At 34.7% G+C, this 13,966-nt stretch overlaps 4 protein-coding genes across 6 annotated transcripts; 2 read left to right on the top strand and 2 right to left on the bottom strand.

The window, feature by feature from the left end:
• Positions 1-229: 229 nt before the first annotated feature.
• On the bottom strand, positions 230-1,681 carry LOC106315223 (the record flags this gene model as incomplete). The annotated part of the gene is made up of 4 exons (XM_013752974.1): positions 230-984; positions 1,062-1,128; positions 1,233-1,406; positions 1,653-1,681. Coding segments are annotated over 4 exons (576 nt in total), but the record flags the coding sequence as incomplete, so codon positions are not given.
• A 5,023-nt stretch (positions 1,682-6,704) lies between these two features.
• On the top strand, positions 6,705-8,933 carry LOC106317946 (caffeoylshikimate esterase). 3 transcript variants are annotated; one of them, XM_013755764.1, is made up of 9 exons: positions 6,709-6,967; positions 7,101-7,273; positions 7,446-7,475; positions 7,553-7,679; positions 7,771-7,917; positions 7,990-8,120; positions 8,195-8,332; positions 8,421-8,519; positions 8,603-8,930. In XM_013755764.1, the coding sequence occupies exons 1-9, from the start codon at positions 6,922-6,924 to the stop codon at positions 8,828-8,830; spliced, it is 1,119 nt and encodes a 372-aa protein (XP_013611218.1). In that variant the 5' UTR covers positions 6,709-6,921; the 3' UTR covers positions 8,831-8,930. The 3 variants fall into 3 exon arrangements, with proteins under 3 accessions (XP_013611220.1, XP_013611218.1, XP_013611219.1); XM_013755765.1 differs by having other exon boundaries at positions 6,712-6,967; positions 7,084-7,273; positions 8,603-8,928; XM_013755766.1 differs by lacking the exon at positions 8,195-8,332 and having other exon boundaries at positions 6,705-6,967; positions 8,603-8,933.
• Positions 8,934-9,744: 811 nt separating this feature from the next.
• LOC106317945 (40S ribosomal protein S7-3-like) lies at positions 9,745-11,133 on the top strand. Its single transcript, XM_013755763.1, has 5 exons — positions 9,745-9,835; positions 10,171-10,329; positions 10,404-10,527; positions 10,600-10,782; positions 10,862-11,133. The coding sequence occupies exons 2-5, from the start codon at positions 10,181-10,183 to the stop codon at positions 10,976-10,978; spliced, it is 573 nt and encodes a 190-aa protein (XP_013611217.1). The 5' UTR covers positions 9,745-9,835; positions 10,171-10,180; the 3' UTR covers positions 10,979-11,133.
• A 691-nt stretch (positions 11,134-11,824) lies between these two features.
• LOC106317944 (chloroplastic group IIB intron splicing facilitator CRS2-B, chloroplastic) lies at positions 11,825-13,592 on the bottom strand. The gene is made up of 8 exons (XM_013755762.1): positions 13,502-13,592; positions 12,970-13,186; positions 12,786-12,870; positions 12,630-12,697; positions 12,499-12,549; positions 12,349-12,422; positions 12,210-12,268; positions 11,825-12,129 (listed from the first exon to the last, which is right to left on the bottom strand). Exons 2-8 carry the CDS (start codon positions 13,159-13,161, stop codon positions 11,936-11,938), a joined length of 723 nt encoding a protein of 240 aa, XP_013611216.1. The 5' UTR covers positions 13,162-13,186; positions 13,502-13,592; the 3' UTR covers positions 11,825-11,935.
• Between the last annotated feature and the right edge of the window lie 374 nt (positions 13,593-13,966).

Genomic DNA, 13,966 nt, shown 5'->3' with positions numbered 1-13,966 from the left:
TTTGATATGTAAAAAGTTCAAAGACTGTCGGCAAAATAAAGTAAAGCAAGAAACTCGGTAAAGAGATTACACCAAAAAAAACTCGGTAAGAGAGCAAAAAAGAAGCACTCAGCGGTTTCCATTTAAGACAGACATATGGACTCCACTCTGAAAGCTACATTTAATTTTTCGCTTTTCTAACAATATATGAAAAGAGATCTGGTAAGAACCACAAGTTAAAAGAACAATACGGCGCTTTAATATACAGATTTATTGAAACACAAAAAAAACACATATACAGAGGTGTTGTTGGAGAGCTTAAACTCAGCCAAGAAGTTAAAGAGGCGTTACTACCATACACAATGGTGTAACATACTCAGAAAGAAGATAATTTTATATTACAACGAAACCCAAAAGAGAAAAGATACAAACCAGACCTCTCTCTCTCTCTCAATAAAATTTTACAGATTCTTCAAAGTCTTCTCCTTAATTATTAATGTATAAACAAAACGCTGACTGATCTTCATCTACATCCTCCCTCTCACTCTAGATGAAAAACACTAAATAGATATCAGAATATTCATTTGCTTCAAAAATGGTAATAGTAATACTAGTAATCAAATCCTTCTCTCTCTGTTAGGGCCTTGGGTGAACAAACGACTCCGGAATCACTATATACACTTGTTTTCGGCTTGTCTACTAAGCCATGGCGGGGATGCTCGAGCTCTGGCGGTCACGGTTCAAGCAATCGAACCCTTCTACTCTAACTGCAGGTGGTTTGAGTCCAAACTTCATCCTAACGCAACCACGAGACGAAGACGACGAAGATGATGTTGATGGAGATGGGGAAGGAAAGCCGGTTGATGAATTGGGCTGAAGCAAAGGAGAGTTTGGTGAGAGTGGATTGATCTTCTCGTCTCGAAAGCGAGCGTCTTGGGCTAATGGGTTCGCTGCTCTGCTCGGAGGCGAACCGAGAAAGTATGGCCCTATTGTACCATTGTCCTCCTGCAGGAGAGAGAGAGACATATGTCAAATGAATCAGAGAAAGATCCTTAATCAAAAATCGAAACATGAAAGCATACCTTTCTACGAATGATGTCCAAAAGCTCTGCACCAGCTTCAGAATCACACAAATCAGCAGCGGCTTGACTACAAATACATAACAAAAACAGAGTCTGGGGGTAAATGTTTGGTCCTAAACACAGGAGAATCTGAGATAAAGGAAGATGCTTTTTTTTTTTTTTTTTGTATACCTCATATGTAATCTCAGAGGGCGCGTGAGGTTGTTAGCGAGTACGCCAACACGTCGAGGCTTAGGACAAACGACAAGATCGTTGCTGCGATCAAGTCCCATCATCTCCTCGCGAGACACGAAGGCGTTCTGCTGAGCGTTGTATTGATTCATCTTTGATCCACAGAAGAACGCCCTGAATTTGGTTTCCGACCAAACAAAACAAAACAAAAAAACAAATTAGATCAGATCAGATCCATCACAACGCCCTAAAAGGTAAGAAAGAGACAGACTTTGAAAAGGATCTGAGAAAAGATTTAAGCTTTGACATAGTTTGAAGGGAAACGTACAAAAAATAACGGATCTATACATATAAGTAACAGCGATCTGTAGAAAAATGGGCACAAAGGGAGCACAAGTGTGAAAGGAGGGAGAGAGATACCTGAGTAATATCTCCGAGAGAGACGATAGAGAGAGAGGGGAAAAATCGTCAGAGGAAAGAAGGGATTATATAAAAGGATGAGACCGAAGTGTGGGTGAGGTCGAAGACGACGTGAACCGACGCCGTTTCGTGTGGATTTTTTTCTTTTCTTGCAGTCGTAATAATAGTGATATTTGTGGACAGCTATTATTCCGGTTTTCATGCAATTATTATTTGACTTGTAAACTAATCTATCTTTTATTTCTATCTATTGCTTGATTTACTACCTTTTTCTGTTGACCAAAACAAATACACTACCTTTTTTATTAGCATTGGAATATCTTTATTTTCCATAATTTTACTAGTGCAATTTTTTTGGAAAAAAAAAAAATCTATTGCGAAATTTGAAATTCAGTTTATAATTTTTTTTATAAGTTATATCCTCTGATCCGGTCGAAAGTTTATAAATTTAAGGAAATAAAAATATATAAATATTGAAACGATGCCTTCTTTAAAAAAAAAAATTAACGGTTTGAATGGTAACCAAGGGAATGAAGAGGAACACTACATTTCTTAAAAAGATTACCATTCATGAGAAATAAATTCTTTCGCTTCTTCTCATTCTTTTTTTGTAGATAATTATAATGCAAATTTGTTCTTTGTTAATTTTGATAAAGAACTCTCATTCCTCGTTATTCCCAAAATTTTATTTCTATTTATTCCTAATGTTCCTTGATGGTTACCAGTCACACCCGACATGTAAATGTGTTATTTATATACCTTTTTCCGTCTGAAAATATTCATTCAACAAAGCGATACATATTGATACACACGCCGGAGGAAAACAAGATATCCCCAGAAACATAAGCCCAAAGAAAAACACCTAAAACCCACATCGGAGTTACTTACAAGAACAAGGAACACAAACACATACACTCTACAAAAAGGAAATTACAAAACCCACAATGATAATAGCACACTAAAGCATGCACCAGTCTATGAACGAGATATATCGCTGTCGCTTGCGGCTGACCAAACAATAATTTCAACCTCTACCAACACCAAGAGCACTCCTCTCCATTTCAAAGAAACAAGACTTTATAACCCGACAAAATATAACCATTCTTGGAACATACTTTCTTCCAGATACGGCTGCGACACAACTTCATTGCGTCCAAGCAACGCCTCAATAAAAGCCCTATAAAGAACACTCCAATCTCAACAGATCTGGAGATAAACGAGGTCAGACCCGGTAACGACCACACTGAAGCAGTAGCTACAAACAGGAAAGCGTTCACACCCTCATCACACACTAAAATACTACAAGTTTAGGACTAAAAATCAAAAGAGAGCAGAATAATTTCCTGATATAGAGGTCAAGAGCCACATGACTATCCAGACTTCACTAAAAACACATAACTAAAAAACCCCGATTCACTTGCAAGAAACAAAGCCAGAACAGAGCCCACAACCAACAGACACAAGAGCCATAAGACTCTCTTAACCACCGCAACAAAAACGGACCGATTCAGTCCGAGAACCAAGAACAGTCGTTTCACGCGCTTCACGCGCCTACACTATGGAAGAAAGACGGACATATCTGAGACATCAGAGAAGGAAGCCACTGGATGGGTAGAGAGAGTCACTGCTGCATCATCATATCTTCAGATCTGGACCACACACGCCTAAATCGAACCGTAGCTCAACCGGCGAACCGTTGCTTTATCTCACAAACAAAGAGACCGAGGACCATACAAAGAAACAAAACACTAGAACAGGCTCAGCGCCGTGGCCCGAGAGCCAACGGACGCTGGCCGAGCAAGAAATCCGGTGAAGTCTTCTTAATGTGTTACTAGATTTTAATCCGCGCTTTCAAAGCGCGGATTTATTTTCCTTTTTTTTTTCAATTGACAAATATTTAGTAAATGTCATATTTCATATATTTGTGTTTTATTTTATAAAAGACTTAAACTTTTTATTTTTCTTTATCGTGTTTCATTTTAAATGACTCTTTATATTTAAAAAATTAAACTTTATTTCTTTAATGAATTAAGTTGGTATAACTCTGATAAATTAATTTCATTAGGTGGTTACTATTTTTAATAAAAAAATTATATACTTTTAATAAAGATTTATACTTTTCAATGAAAAAAATCATTTTTTTATGAATGCTTAAATTATATTAAGAAAAGAAAAAAAATAATTAAGAATGGTTGAAAAAAATTATTTGAACTTGGACTCAATGGCCAAAATAAAAAAAAAATGTGAGAATTGAATCTGATTTCTTAATCGGCCCAAATGGCCCAATAGAGATCTGAAGTGGACAGTGGGCTGGATCCAAAAAAATGACCCAATATAGATGTGTTATTAATATTATTTGATTACCCTTAATGAAACATGCAATGTTAGTAAAGAAAAGGACAGACTAAGGTAAAAAGGACAATAGAATCCTGCTTTAATAGTATAGATTCATATACAACATTTGAAAACCTTTGTTAACAAAGACATATGTTTGTGATTGTGACAGATCTCATACCATTTGATTTCTACAATTCAAAAACACTACATTCAAAAAGGACCTACATTCACATGGGTATCTAGCAAGAATTTACTTTTTATATAGATCTTTATATATTTTGTAGATTCTGCTTTTTGTTTTACTTTTATTTACTAAAGTATATTAAAACGCATGCCTGTGTGGCAATCTTATTTGTGAAGTTTGACATTTTGACCGAGACCTATTGGTATTATACTATTATGTACCTGATGTTAATTTCTATTTTAAAATTTTGATGGGTTCCATAAAAACGTGTCCACGTCAGCGAGCGGTAATAATATCATGCATTGGCTATGTCGGATTATAGATTAAAGGTTTGAATGTTTTAATCTGATCTTCGCCGTAGTTAATAATAACAAAAAATCTTTACGTATACCGTATATCTATATATTTTTATAATTGTTAAAATCACACCGCAGTTGTATCGCTTGTCTCGCACCGCTCAATCCGTTGTTACTATGCAGAGCCTAGCTAATAAACGATGATTTCTTAATCTTTGATCGAGATTCAAGCCAGAACCATATATAACTCATATTTATTTCCTAGGATCATAAGTATTTGCAATATACTCTCTCCGTTTCAAAAATATATATTTTAAAATTATTTTGTATATTTAAAAAATATTTAAATTTTATTTATAAATATATTATTTTATTTATAAATATATTATTTTGTGATTAGATATTTTCATAAATTTTAATTGCTCAAAATTTAATAAACACAATTATTTTAAAACTTTACAATTTGTCATTATATCTCATTAGATTTATTTCAAAAATGTAAAACATGTATCATTTGAAATAAATTTGTTTCTAAAGTATAGATTATTTTGACACAGAAGGAATATGTTTTAGTGACCAAATCATGTGGATATATTAGGGCTGTCCTCCAAAATATAACACCAATGTTCTCCGGCGTCAACTTGTTTATTTATTTTATATCATTTACAAGATTTTGCTGCCTTTGTGTATGGACGAACCCAGTAACGATATCCACCACCCACTATAACTTTCCCCCTGTTGATATGTGACGATAAGCGCAAGTAGACGTGCGACCTAAAACCTTAAACAGAAGAAGACAAGTGCACATAAATACTATGAAGATAGCAAATATAAAATATAACTGTGGAGGGAGAGAGGGAGATGTTTTGTTTGTTTTGGGGAAAGAATAGACAGTGGGAAGTGAGACATGCGAGCCATTTACGCATTTTACTAAGGAAGAATAAAGCCAAAACGGCATATACTTATTGATTATACTTTCTCCAGAAATAAAGATAAAAGGCATATATCGTGTGGTGAGATCAGATTTTTAAAATAATATCAAACTTAACCAGTTGTTGAAGTTTAAATACGTTAGATATCAGTCAGGGGTTTCCTTAACTAATGTATATAAAATAGTTTCATAAACACCTAGGTGGCTTGAAGACTTTATTAGCTTGAGTGAGTAACAGAGAAAAATTACATATAAGTCAGAAAACCTAAGAAACATTTAAAACAAAACAGCTGGGATAACCTATAAATATCAACGGCTTACTAAACCCATCTTGCCGGGAGGGTTTTAACTCCAAGATGCAACATAAAATGATGGTGGAACACCGAGTAGGATCAAAGAAACTAGCAAAGTTACTGATGTAACATCCACGAATTGACTTGATTTTGCCGAACATGTAAACAATTTGAGCAAAAAGTAAGTATGCTGGCTAACTATGGTTCAAAGCGAGAAGCAACCAAATGAGTTCGTTGATTTTATTCTGCCAGTCCAATGCAACATCTATGTTAGCATGTTACCAGTTAAAGCTGTAGTCTAAGAGATTTCATTTCTTTATAGATAGTTGATATCAAACTTACTCTGACAATAATGGTGTTAAACTTTCACATGATTTCAAATGAGAAAATTATTAATGTCCGGAATTAATCAGAACTTTACTCCTACTATAGTATATTAGCAAGCTGTAAGCTTCACAAAACAATACATCAACATACTAAAAACAAAACTGAAATAACCCTTGTTTCAAAAAAACAAAAACAAAAACAAAACCTACATGGCTACATACAAAAGTATAATTTGTCAAAATTTATGAGCCTCGATAAAAACCTTGTAAATAAATTATCTCAAGCTATGGTTTATAAACTACAATATTAAATCTCATTTATCAAATTATCATACTTAATTCATAAAATATAAAGCTTGAATTCCGCCGATGATTTCTCAAAACACAATAATTTTTTATTCTTCTTAATAATTCTCAAGAGTATAAAAATGTGAAAATCTCGTTTGTTGAGATCCCATGTTGCATATAAAAGAAAATAAGGAAGGTTCCAAGTTCCTACTCGTTTGAATAATTCATGCTAACTACTAAATTAAATGCACGTGACGTGAGTCATTATAGTATACAAAAGTTGGCATCGCATTAATATGATTGTCGTATATCAAACGACACTGACTCGTTTGCATATCGTCACAGAATCTTGCGAGGAGCCAATCTCAAGCTCTCTACTTGACAAATAAATAATAGTCCCGACAGTATTTGTTCACACGACGAACGCATTATTAAAGACCTCATAACTCATTGATGTAATAATAATTGCGTAATTCTAATGATTTCTTCGAATTTTTCTTCCTCAATATCCTGATTAAAAAAAGGAATTTCAAGTTGGAAACTAACAGTTCTGGTTTTATTTTATTTAAAAAACTAGAATATTTTGATGGATTCTTTTTAGAAAATTGTTTTTTATGGCTCTGAGTTCAGCAAAGCTCTTCCTTTTCAGTCCTTTACACGGTAGGCATTTGTCATCGTCAATCACTAATAATATTTTAACGAACATGAGACTTTTAGTTTTAAAAAGTAAAGTTTTTTTTTCTTTGTTTGAACTTATATTGTGTTGTTGCGTGGAGATATTGTGTTAACTTAGGGTTTACAGACAAGGGAAGGCCAGTGTGGCAGAGGAAGAGCTCGATGGCAGAGCTAGACAACGAGGAGCTCCGGCGATTGAAGGATGTTAACATGGACGAAGCTCCGGCTCGCCGTCATGTTCGTGATTGCTTTAAAGATATTCAGCATAATCTCGATCATATCCTCATCAAGGTAAACAAAAACATAAAATTAAATTTGAATCGGTCGAATCTTTGATCGTCCTTCCCCGATCGAAATTGGTATAAGAAAGGTTGAGACGTTAGACTCAGTCTACTTCAGCTTTTGTCTGAATTAAGAGTTGATTTTGATTAAAAGCGTTTTTTTTGTTCTCGTGATGTTTCAGACTCCAGGAGATGGAATTAAGACAAAGGAGGTAACAAAAAAATGTTTTCTACATGAATAAAAGTTAATTTGATTACTTTATAATAATGTTGGCTGTGGTAAATGTAGTCTTATGAGGTGAATTCAAGAGGAGTTGAGATCTTCTCAAAAAGCTGGCTTCCTGAAGCTTCTAGGCCCAGAGCTCTTGTTTGTTTCTGCCATGGTTATGGAGATACTTGCACGTTTTTCTTCGAAGGCATGTTTATTTCTTCCTTTTTTTTTCTTTTAAAAACAAATGGCTAATAATTAGCTCAATGTTTGACTTCTTACTAGCTTGCTACTTGCAGGGATTGCAAGGAGATTGGCATTGTCGGGATATGGAGTTTTCGCTATGGATTATCCAGGGTTTGGCTTATCGGAAGGCTTGCACGGCTATATTTCTAGCTTTGATCTTCTTGTTGAAGATGTCATTGAGCATTTCTCCAACATCAAAGGTACAAACTCTTAATCACATTGTGGAATGGTAAACTCTAATTAATCTTGATTTTTTGTATTTTTGTTTGTAGAGAATTCTGAGTTTAGTTCTCTACCTAGCTTTCTGTTTGGGCAGTCAATGGGTGGAGCAGTGTCGCTCAAAATACATTTTAAACAACCAAATGCTTGGACCGGTGCATTCTTGGTAGCACCCATGTGCAAAGTAAAAAGACTTGCTTTTCATTCTTCTTATTTGCATTTCTCATTAAGAAATATCATATCATATATCCGTTCTAGATTGCAGAGGATATGGTGCCACCACCTGTATTGAAACATATTTTGATCGGTTTATCTAGTGTTCTACCGAAACACAAGCTGGTTCCCCAAAAGGACTTAACTGATGCAGCTTTTAGAGATGTCACTAAGAGAAAATTGGTAAAAATAAATAAATAATAACTGCTTTTTTTTTTTGTTAGATCGATATTTTTATCAAACAGGTCTTCTTGTTTTTTAAATTGTGTAGGCACCATACAACGTCATTTGTTATTGCGACAAGCCGCGTCTACGGACTGCTGTAGAAATGCTTCGAACAACTCAGGAGATTGAGCAACAGTTGCACAAGGTAAAAAAGAGATAACTTTAACCCCAAACTGAAGACAACATAAACACAGAATAATAATGTTTTTTTTCTTGATATATTTGTAGGTGTGTTTGCCAATACTGATTCTACACGGAGAGGCTGATAGAATGACAGACCCATCAGTGAGCAGAGAGCTTTACGAGAAAGCCAAAAGTTCAGACAAGAAGATAGTTCTGTATAAAGATGCTTTTCATTCTCTGCTGGAAGGCGAACCAGACGAAGTAATCCTCCGTGTCTTGTCCGATATTATCTCCTGGCTTGACGACCATAGCTTTCAAGTTGAAGGATCATAAAGTTACTTTTTGTTTAGTTACAGAAAAGTATTTTCATTGTATTAACAGTAATAAAAAGGTCATTATTTGCAATACTGAATAATTTAACTTTGCATAAATACTGAGTTAAGGAAATTGTTTTCTTTTGTTTATTATTAGTTTTTGCAAGTTTGATGTGACCTTTCTATATTTGGCTAGAAAACAATCAAACATATGATCAAAAGGTTTATATTTTCCATAATCTGAAATTCTGAATTCCATTTATATCAGCTCTAAATGTCAAAAAAAAAAAAAAAATTAAAGTTAGTATCAATATTATTTGATCATTTCCTGATTTAAGTTAGGGGAGCAAAGAATAATCTAACTTTGCATAAATCCGGTTTAAAGAAATTATTTTATTGATCACAAAAGCTCACAAAAGCTTTGTGATCTCCATATTCTTAGTTGCATATATATCAGTCAAAAATGGTAAAATAATGACAATATAAAACACAGGCGTTAGTGCTATTGTGCTCATAGATTCGATCCACCTTGGAAAGAATGCTTTACACCAAAATAGTATATGTGCCAGCCGGGTCCGGAGGATTATGGGCCTTGGTCCAGAATCTCCGGATAATAAAAAAAAAATAACAATATAAAAAATAAAGATTAGTATCAATAATACTTGATCATTTCCTGATTTATTTAGCATTGACCAAAAAAGGTATATATGTATTTTTGAATTCACAATCTTAATTTAACACATTCAGTAAAACAAAATCAAATAAATGTACTTAAAACAAGTAAACACTATTTCATCCCACAAAGACAACAAGCGTTGTTGTTGTTTGGGAGTTAGCCTTGGTGAATAAACAGGCCCATAGACTTTAAAGCCTTTTTAACAGCCCAATTGATCACTTTCAAAAATAGGGCAACCATGAAAACCCTAAACATTAAAAGCTGACTTTACCACCAATCTGCTCGTCTTCTAAGAAGAAGCCGCAACCCTCTTTGCTTCTTCCTTCTTGCCTCATTTTTCGCTTTCCGGTACGTCGCAAAAGGCCCTTCTCCTTTCGTCTCCCTACTAAATCTTCATAATAGCTCACACTCAGTGTAGATAAAATGGTGCAAATTTTTTAGCATTTCAGCTTTTTGTAGTTGATGTTTATTGAAAAAATGCTGTTGTTTAGCTCTAATAGACTATCAATACAAAACTTGCTCTAGTAGATGATTGAATACCATAGCATTTAGAGAGCTAAGCTCTTTATTTCATATTCTACAGGTCATTAGACTTTGGTCTGGGAACGTATTGTATTAAAATTGATTTGTTTGAAGTTCTGATCTTGAAGCATTTGTTTTTTTTTGGTTTGTTACAATTAAAGATCTGCGAAGATGTTCTCCGCTCAGAACAAGATCAAGAAGGACAAGAATGCTGCTACAACAGAGTGCGATGAGCTAGTTGCTCAGGCCCTGTTTGATTTGGAGAACACCAACCAGGAGTTGAAGAGCGACTTGAAAGATCTCTACATCAACCAAGCTGTGTATGCTCCTACATTTTTGTTTCTGCCTTAAGTTACATTGAAAGGAAAAATTAATTTGAATTTTTCTATTGCAGTAACATGGACATCGCTGGAAACCGCAAGGCTGTTGTGATCTACGTCCCATTCAGATTGAGGAAAGCTTTCCGCAAGATTCACCCTCGTCTCGTTAGAGAGCTTGAGAAGAAGTTTAGTGGAAAGGTATAAAACACTCTCTCTCGTATATTGCAATGTCTCTTATTAATAATACTCTGTGCCATTTTGTTTTCTCAGGATGTGATCTTTGTTGCCACAAGAAGGATCATGCGTCCTCCCAAGAAGGGTGCTGCTGTCCAGAGGCCACGCAACAGAACTCTTACCTCTGTTCATGAAGCTATGCTCGAGGATGTAGCTTACCCTGCTGAGATTGTTGGTAAACGTACTCGTTACCGTCTTGATGGGTCCAAGATCATGAAGGTATTGTATATTTTATGAGATGTAATTGTCATTCTTGTTTTGAGCTTAAGCGAATTGATTCTGGTTTTGAATGTCACAGGTCTACTTGGATACCAAGGAGAGGAACAACACAGAGTACAAGCTGGAGACTATGATTGGTGTGTACCGTAAACTTACTGGAAAGGATGTCACTTTTGAGTACCCTGTCGAAGCTTGAAAGGAAGATGCTGAAAGAGTCAGGATACTGTTTTTGTGTTATTTAGGATGAAGGAAACTCTGTTTTGATTCAGTTCCTTGTTCACAATCTTTCATATTCTATTTACAAAGACTAATCTCTGTGCTTTTCAATTTTGAAACCTTCTTTAAAATTCAGTTTCATGCTTGATTTCCATCAACCTTGCATACATTGAAAGGACAAACTAGAATAATCGTTACTTATCTTATATCCGTACTCGTCTCGTTTTTTTTTAACAAGTATCACAAAAAAATTTATGATTCGCCTTGATATTGTTACTTGTTTTATGGCTGAAAAAACCATAAAAACCAAGCCATAAACATATATTTCTTTGTTGTAATAAGCAAAAATACTTTCATATCAAAATATATGTATTAAGTTCCTTCTTCTTTTTATATTAGGGGCAAATATTTTATTTAAAATAACTCTTGTGTTTTTAACAAATCGAGTAAATAAAACAAACTTTCATAACCTTCTTTCGTATATTATTATATATCAAGTAATTTTTAGAAACTTGAAAATATATCCAAATAATTAATAGATATTTGTAAGTAGTAAGTAATCGAACAAGGCAAGTAACTTACAAGTAACATATTTTTGGACAAGTACTCGAAATAACAAGTACTCGTTTCCGACAAGTCAAATACAAATCGAAAAATTCATTACTCGCTTTAGACAAGTCAAATATCAAATATACGTTAAAAAAATAAGTACTCGCCTTACGCCCATCCCTAGGACAAACAATAACATAACGTTCTACCCTTTTGCTCTGTTAAGCTTAAAATCAGATAATAATTACTCTTATCTGCAGTTGACCAAAAAAAGATATATAAAATAGTAAAATACTAATTTGCTGGAATTGTAATCATATCTACTTGTATGTTGTTTCACAACAAAATGAAAATGCTAAACCAATCTGTATCTATATTATTTTTTCAATCATACTTTGTGGAATTTATACTTCTGCACAAGATTAAACCTTGAGATTCCTTCACTGAATCCACTGAGGACAAGAGTCTTCACAGCTTCACTCCCTTGCTCGAGTGATTCATCAATCTGTCTCCGTTCCGATGTACTAAACTTCTGAAGAAGGAAAGCTTTCATATCCATGTTTCCTGGTGGATGACCAATGCCTGACCAAAAATCAACAAGCCGCTAAGCTTCATATAGAAACAAAGGATACTATCATGTCTCAACCGAACCAAAAAAGTACCTATGCTTAGTCGAGGAAAGTTTCTACGACCGTCCAAATTCCCCATTACACTCTTTACTCTGCAACAAGTACAAAACTAGCATCAGCTTCTAGACCAGAAACACACACTTAGATGTTCAAGAGGCACATACATACATACCCGTTGTGATAGCCTTGACCTCCTTTTGGTTGAAGTCTCAAAACCCCATTTGGTAAGGCCATCTCATCGTAAACCTAAGAAGGATAAACCCACATTAAGCTTCAATAAAAGGGTTCATTTCTGCTTAGTAAATAAAGGCAATAACTTTACCAACAAAATGTGGCGCAATGGAACTTGATAATGTGCAGCTAAAGATCCAACCTTTAAACAACAACATAACAGTTTCAGGTATGAGAATTTGTTTATGCAACTTATGATAAGAATGATAAACAAAGACAAACCGATTCGCCGCTGAAGTTCATATAAGTCTGAGGTTTAGCCAACAAGATAGGTACCTCTTCAATAGCACCTGTGCTGATCAGATATAGATAGATATAACCGAGAAGTCATCATCAGCTTTTCTCATGCTTTAAACCGAAAGAAAGAGAAGTAAGTACCTATTCCGATTAGAGCTTTGGACTGTATTGTGTTCATCAAAACACCTTCTTTTCTAGCTAACTTATCAATCATCTCGAAACCAACCTGAAAAACAACACACAAAACTTGTACCATTGTAGAGATCTAAACCAAACATCTCAAAACCAATCTAACGAAAAAATTATTGTTTTTTTTTTCCATTACATTGTGTCTTGTTCCATGATACTTGTTTCCTGGATTACCCAATCCTACGATAAGCCACGGAGTGTACTCTACTTTGAACCTGTCACTCTCGCTTGAAGTAGATGAACAAACCCGAAACCTCGGTTTCCGACAAACGGGCTTGTTGGCATGAAAATGGTAAATGCAACTTGGTGTATACGCTGAGCAGAACATCGAGCTGTTGAGTTAATAGCCTATGCTGCAAAATCATGAAAAATTTAACCTTTTAGTGAGCAAATGTATTGTCATATGGTTTATTAAACTTCCAGAATTACTACATTCGTTTCCATATAGTATCGAATACATTACAAAAGAAGTTATAACATGTTTTCACGAAATTTGAAATCATAAGAACAACCAAGAATCGAAGTTTAATGAAACCCGTTAACAGAGCAGCAGATATAACGTAAGTATAATCTTAAAGAAGAATCAGAGATTAGTGATTAACTACAAGAGTTGCTGAAGATTACTTAATATTTTCTTAGTGCTAAGAAAAAAAAAAAGGGTCGCTTACCTCTTCTTCTGGAGTTTTCGAATCTTTCAAGAGATTTTTCCTTGGAATGAGATAGAAGAAAGATGAACTGCGTGAGCCCGACCGGTGAGAGACGAAGATGTTAGAAATGGTCGGATTATAAGTTAATGGGCCTTATAATCGTAGCCCACACTAATATGATAAATGATTGGGCCTTCTAATCGTAGCCCACACTAATATGATAAATGGCTTTTTATAAGGTCTTCTCTACACGGCACGTGAGTTAGTAGTCTTCTCTTATCAGGTGCGGCCGACGTCATCCAAAATCTAATCCACCCTTGCCAAATAGTCTAACTGCGTCATTTTTAACTTTTCTCTTTTTCATTTATTCTCCCTCTCTTTTTGTTTTGTAGCGTTTTACATATTTTTTACCCTTCTAAGTTATTACTCTGCTAATAATCTAATATACATTTTTGCACCAATCATTTCATACTTCGTTGAATTACA

The sequence above is a fragment of the Brassica oleracea genome, chromosome C9 (assembly GCF_000695525.1).
Source record: "Brassica oleracea var. oleracea cultivar TO1000 chromosome C9, BOL, whole genome shotgun sequence".
Classification (NCBI taxonomy): Eukaryota; Viridiplantae; Streptophyta; class Magnoliopsida; order Brassicales; family Brassicaceae; genus Brassica; species Brassica oleracea.
Note: the sequence above shows the minus strand (reverse complement) of the source record. Positions and strands in the feature narration are given on the sequence as shown.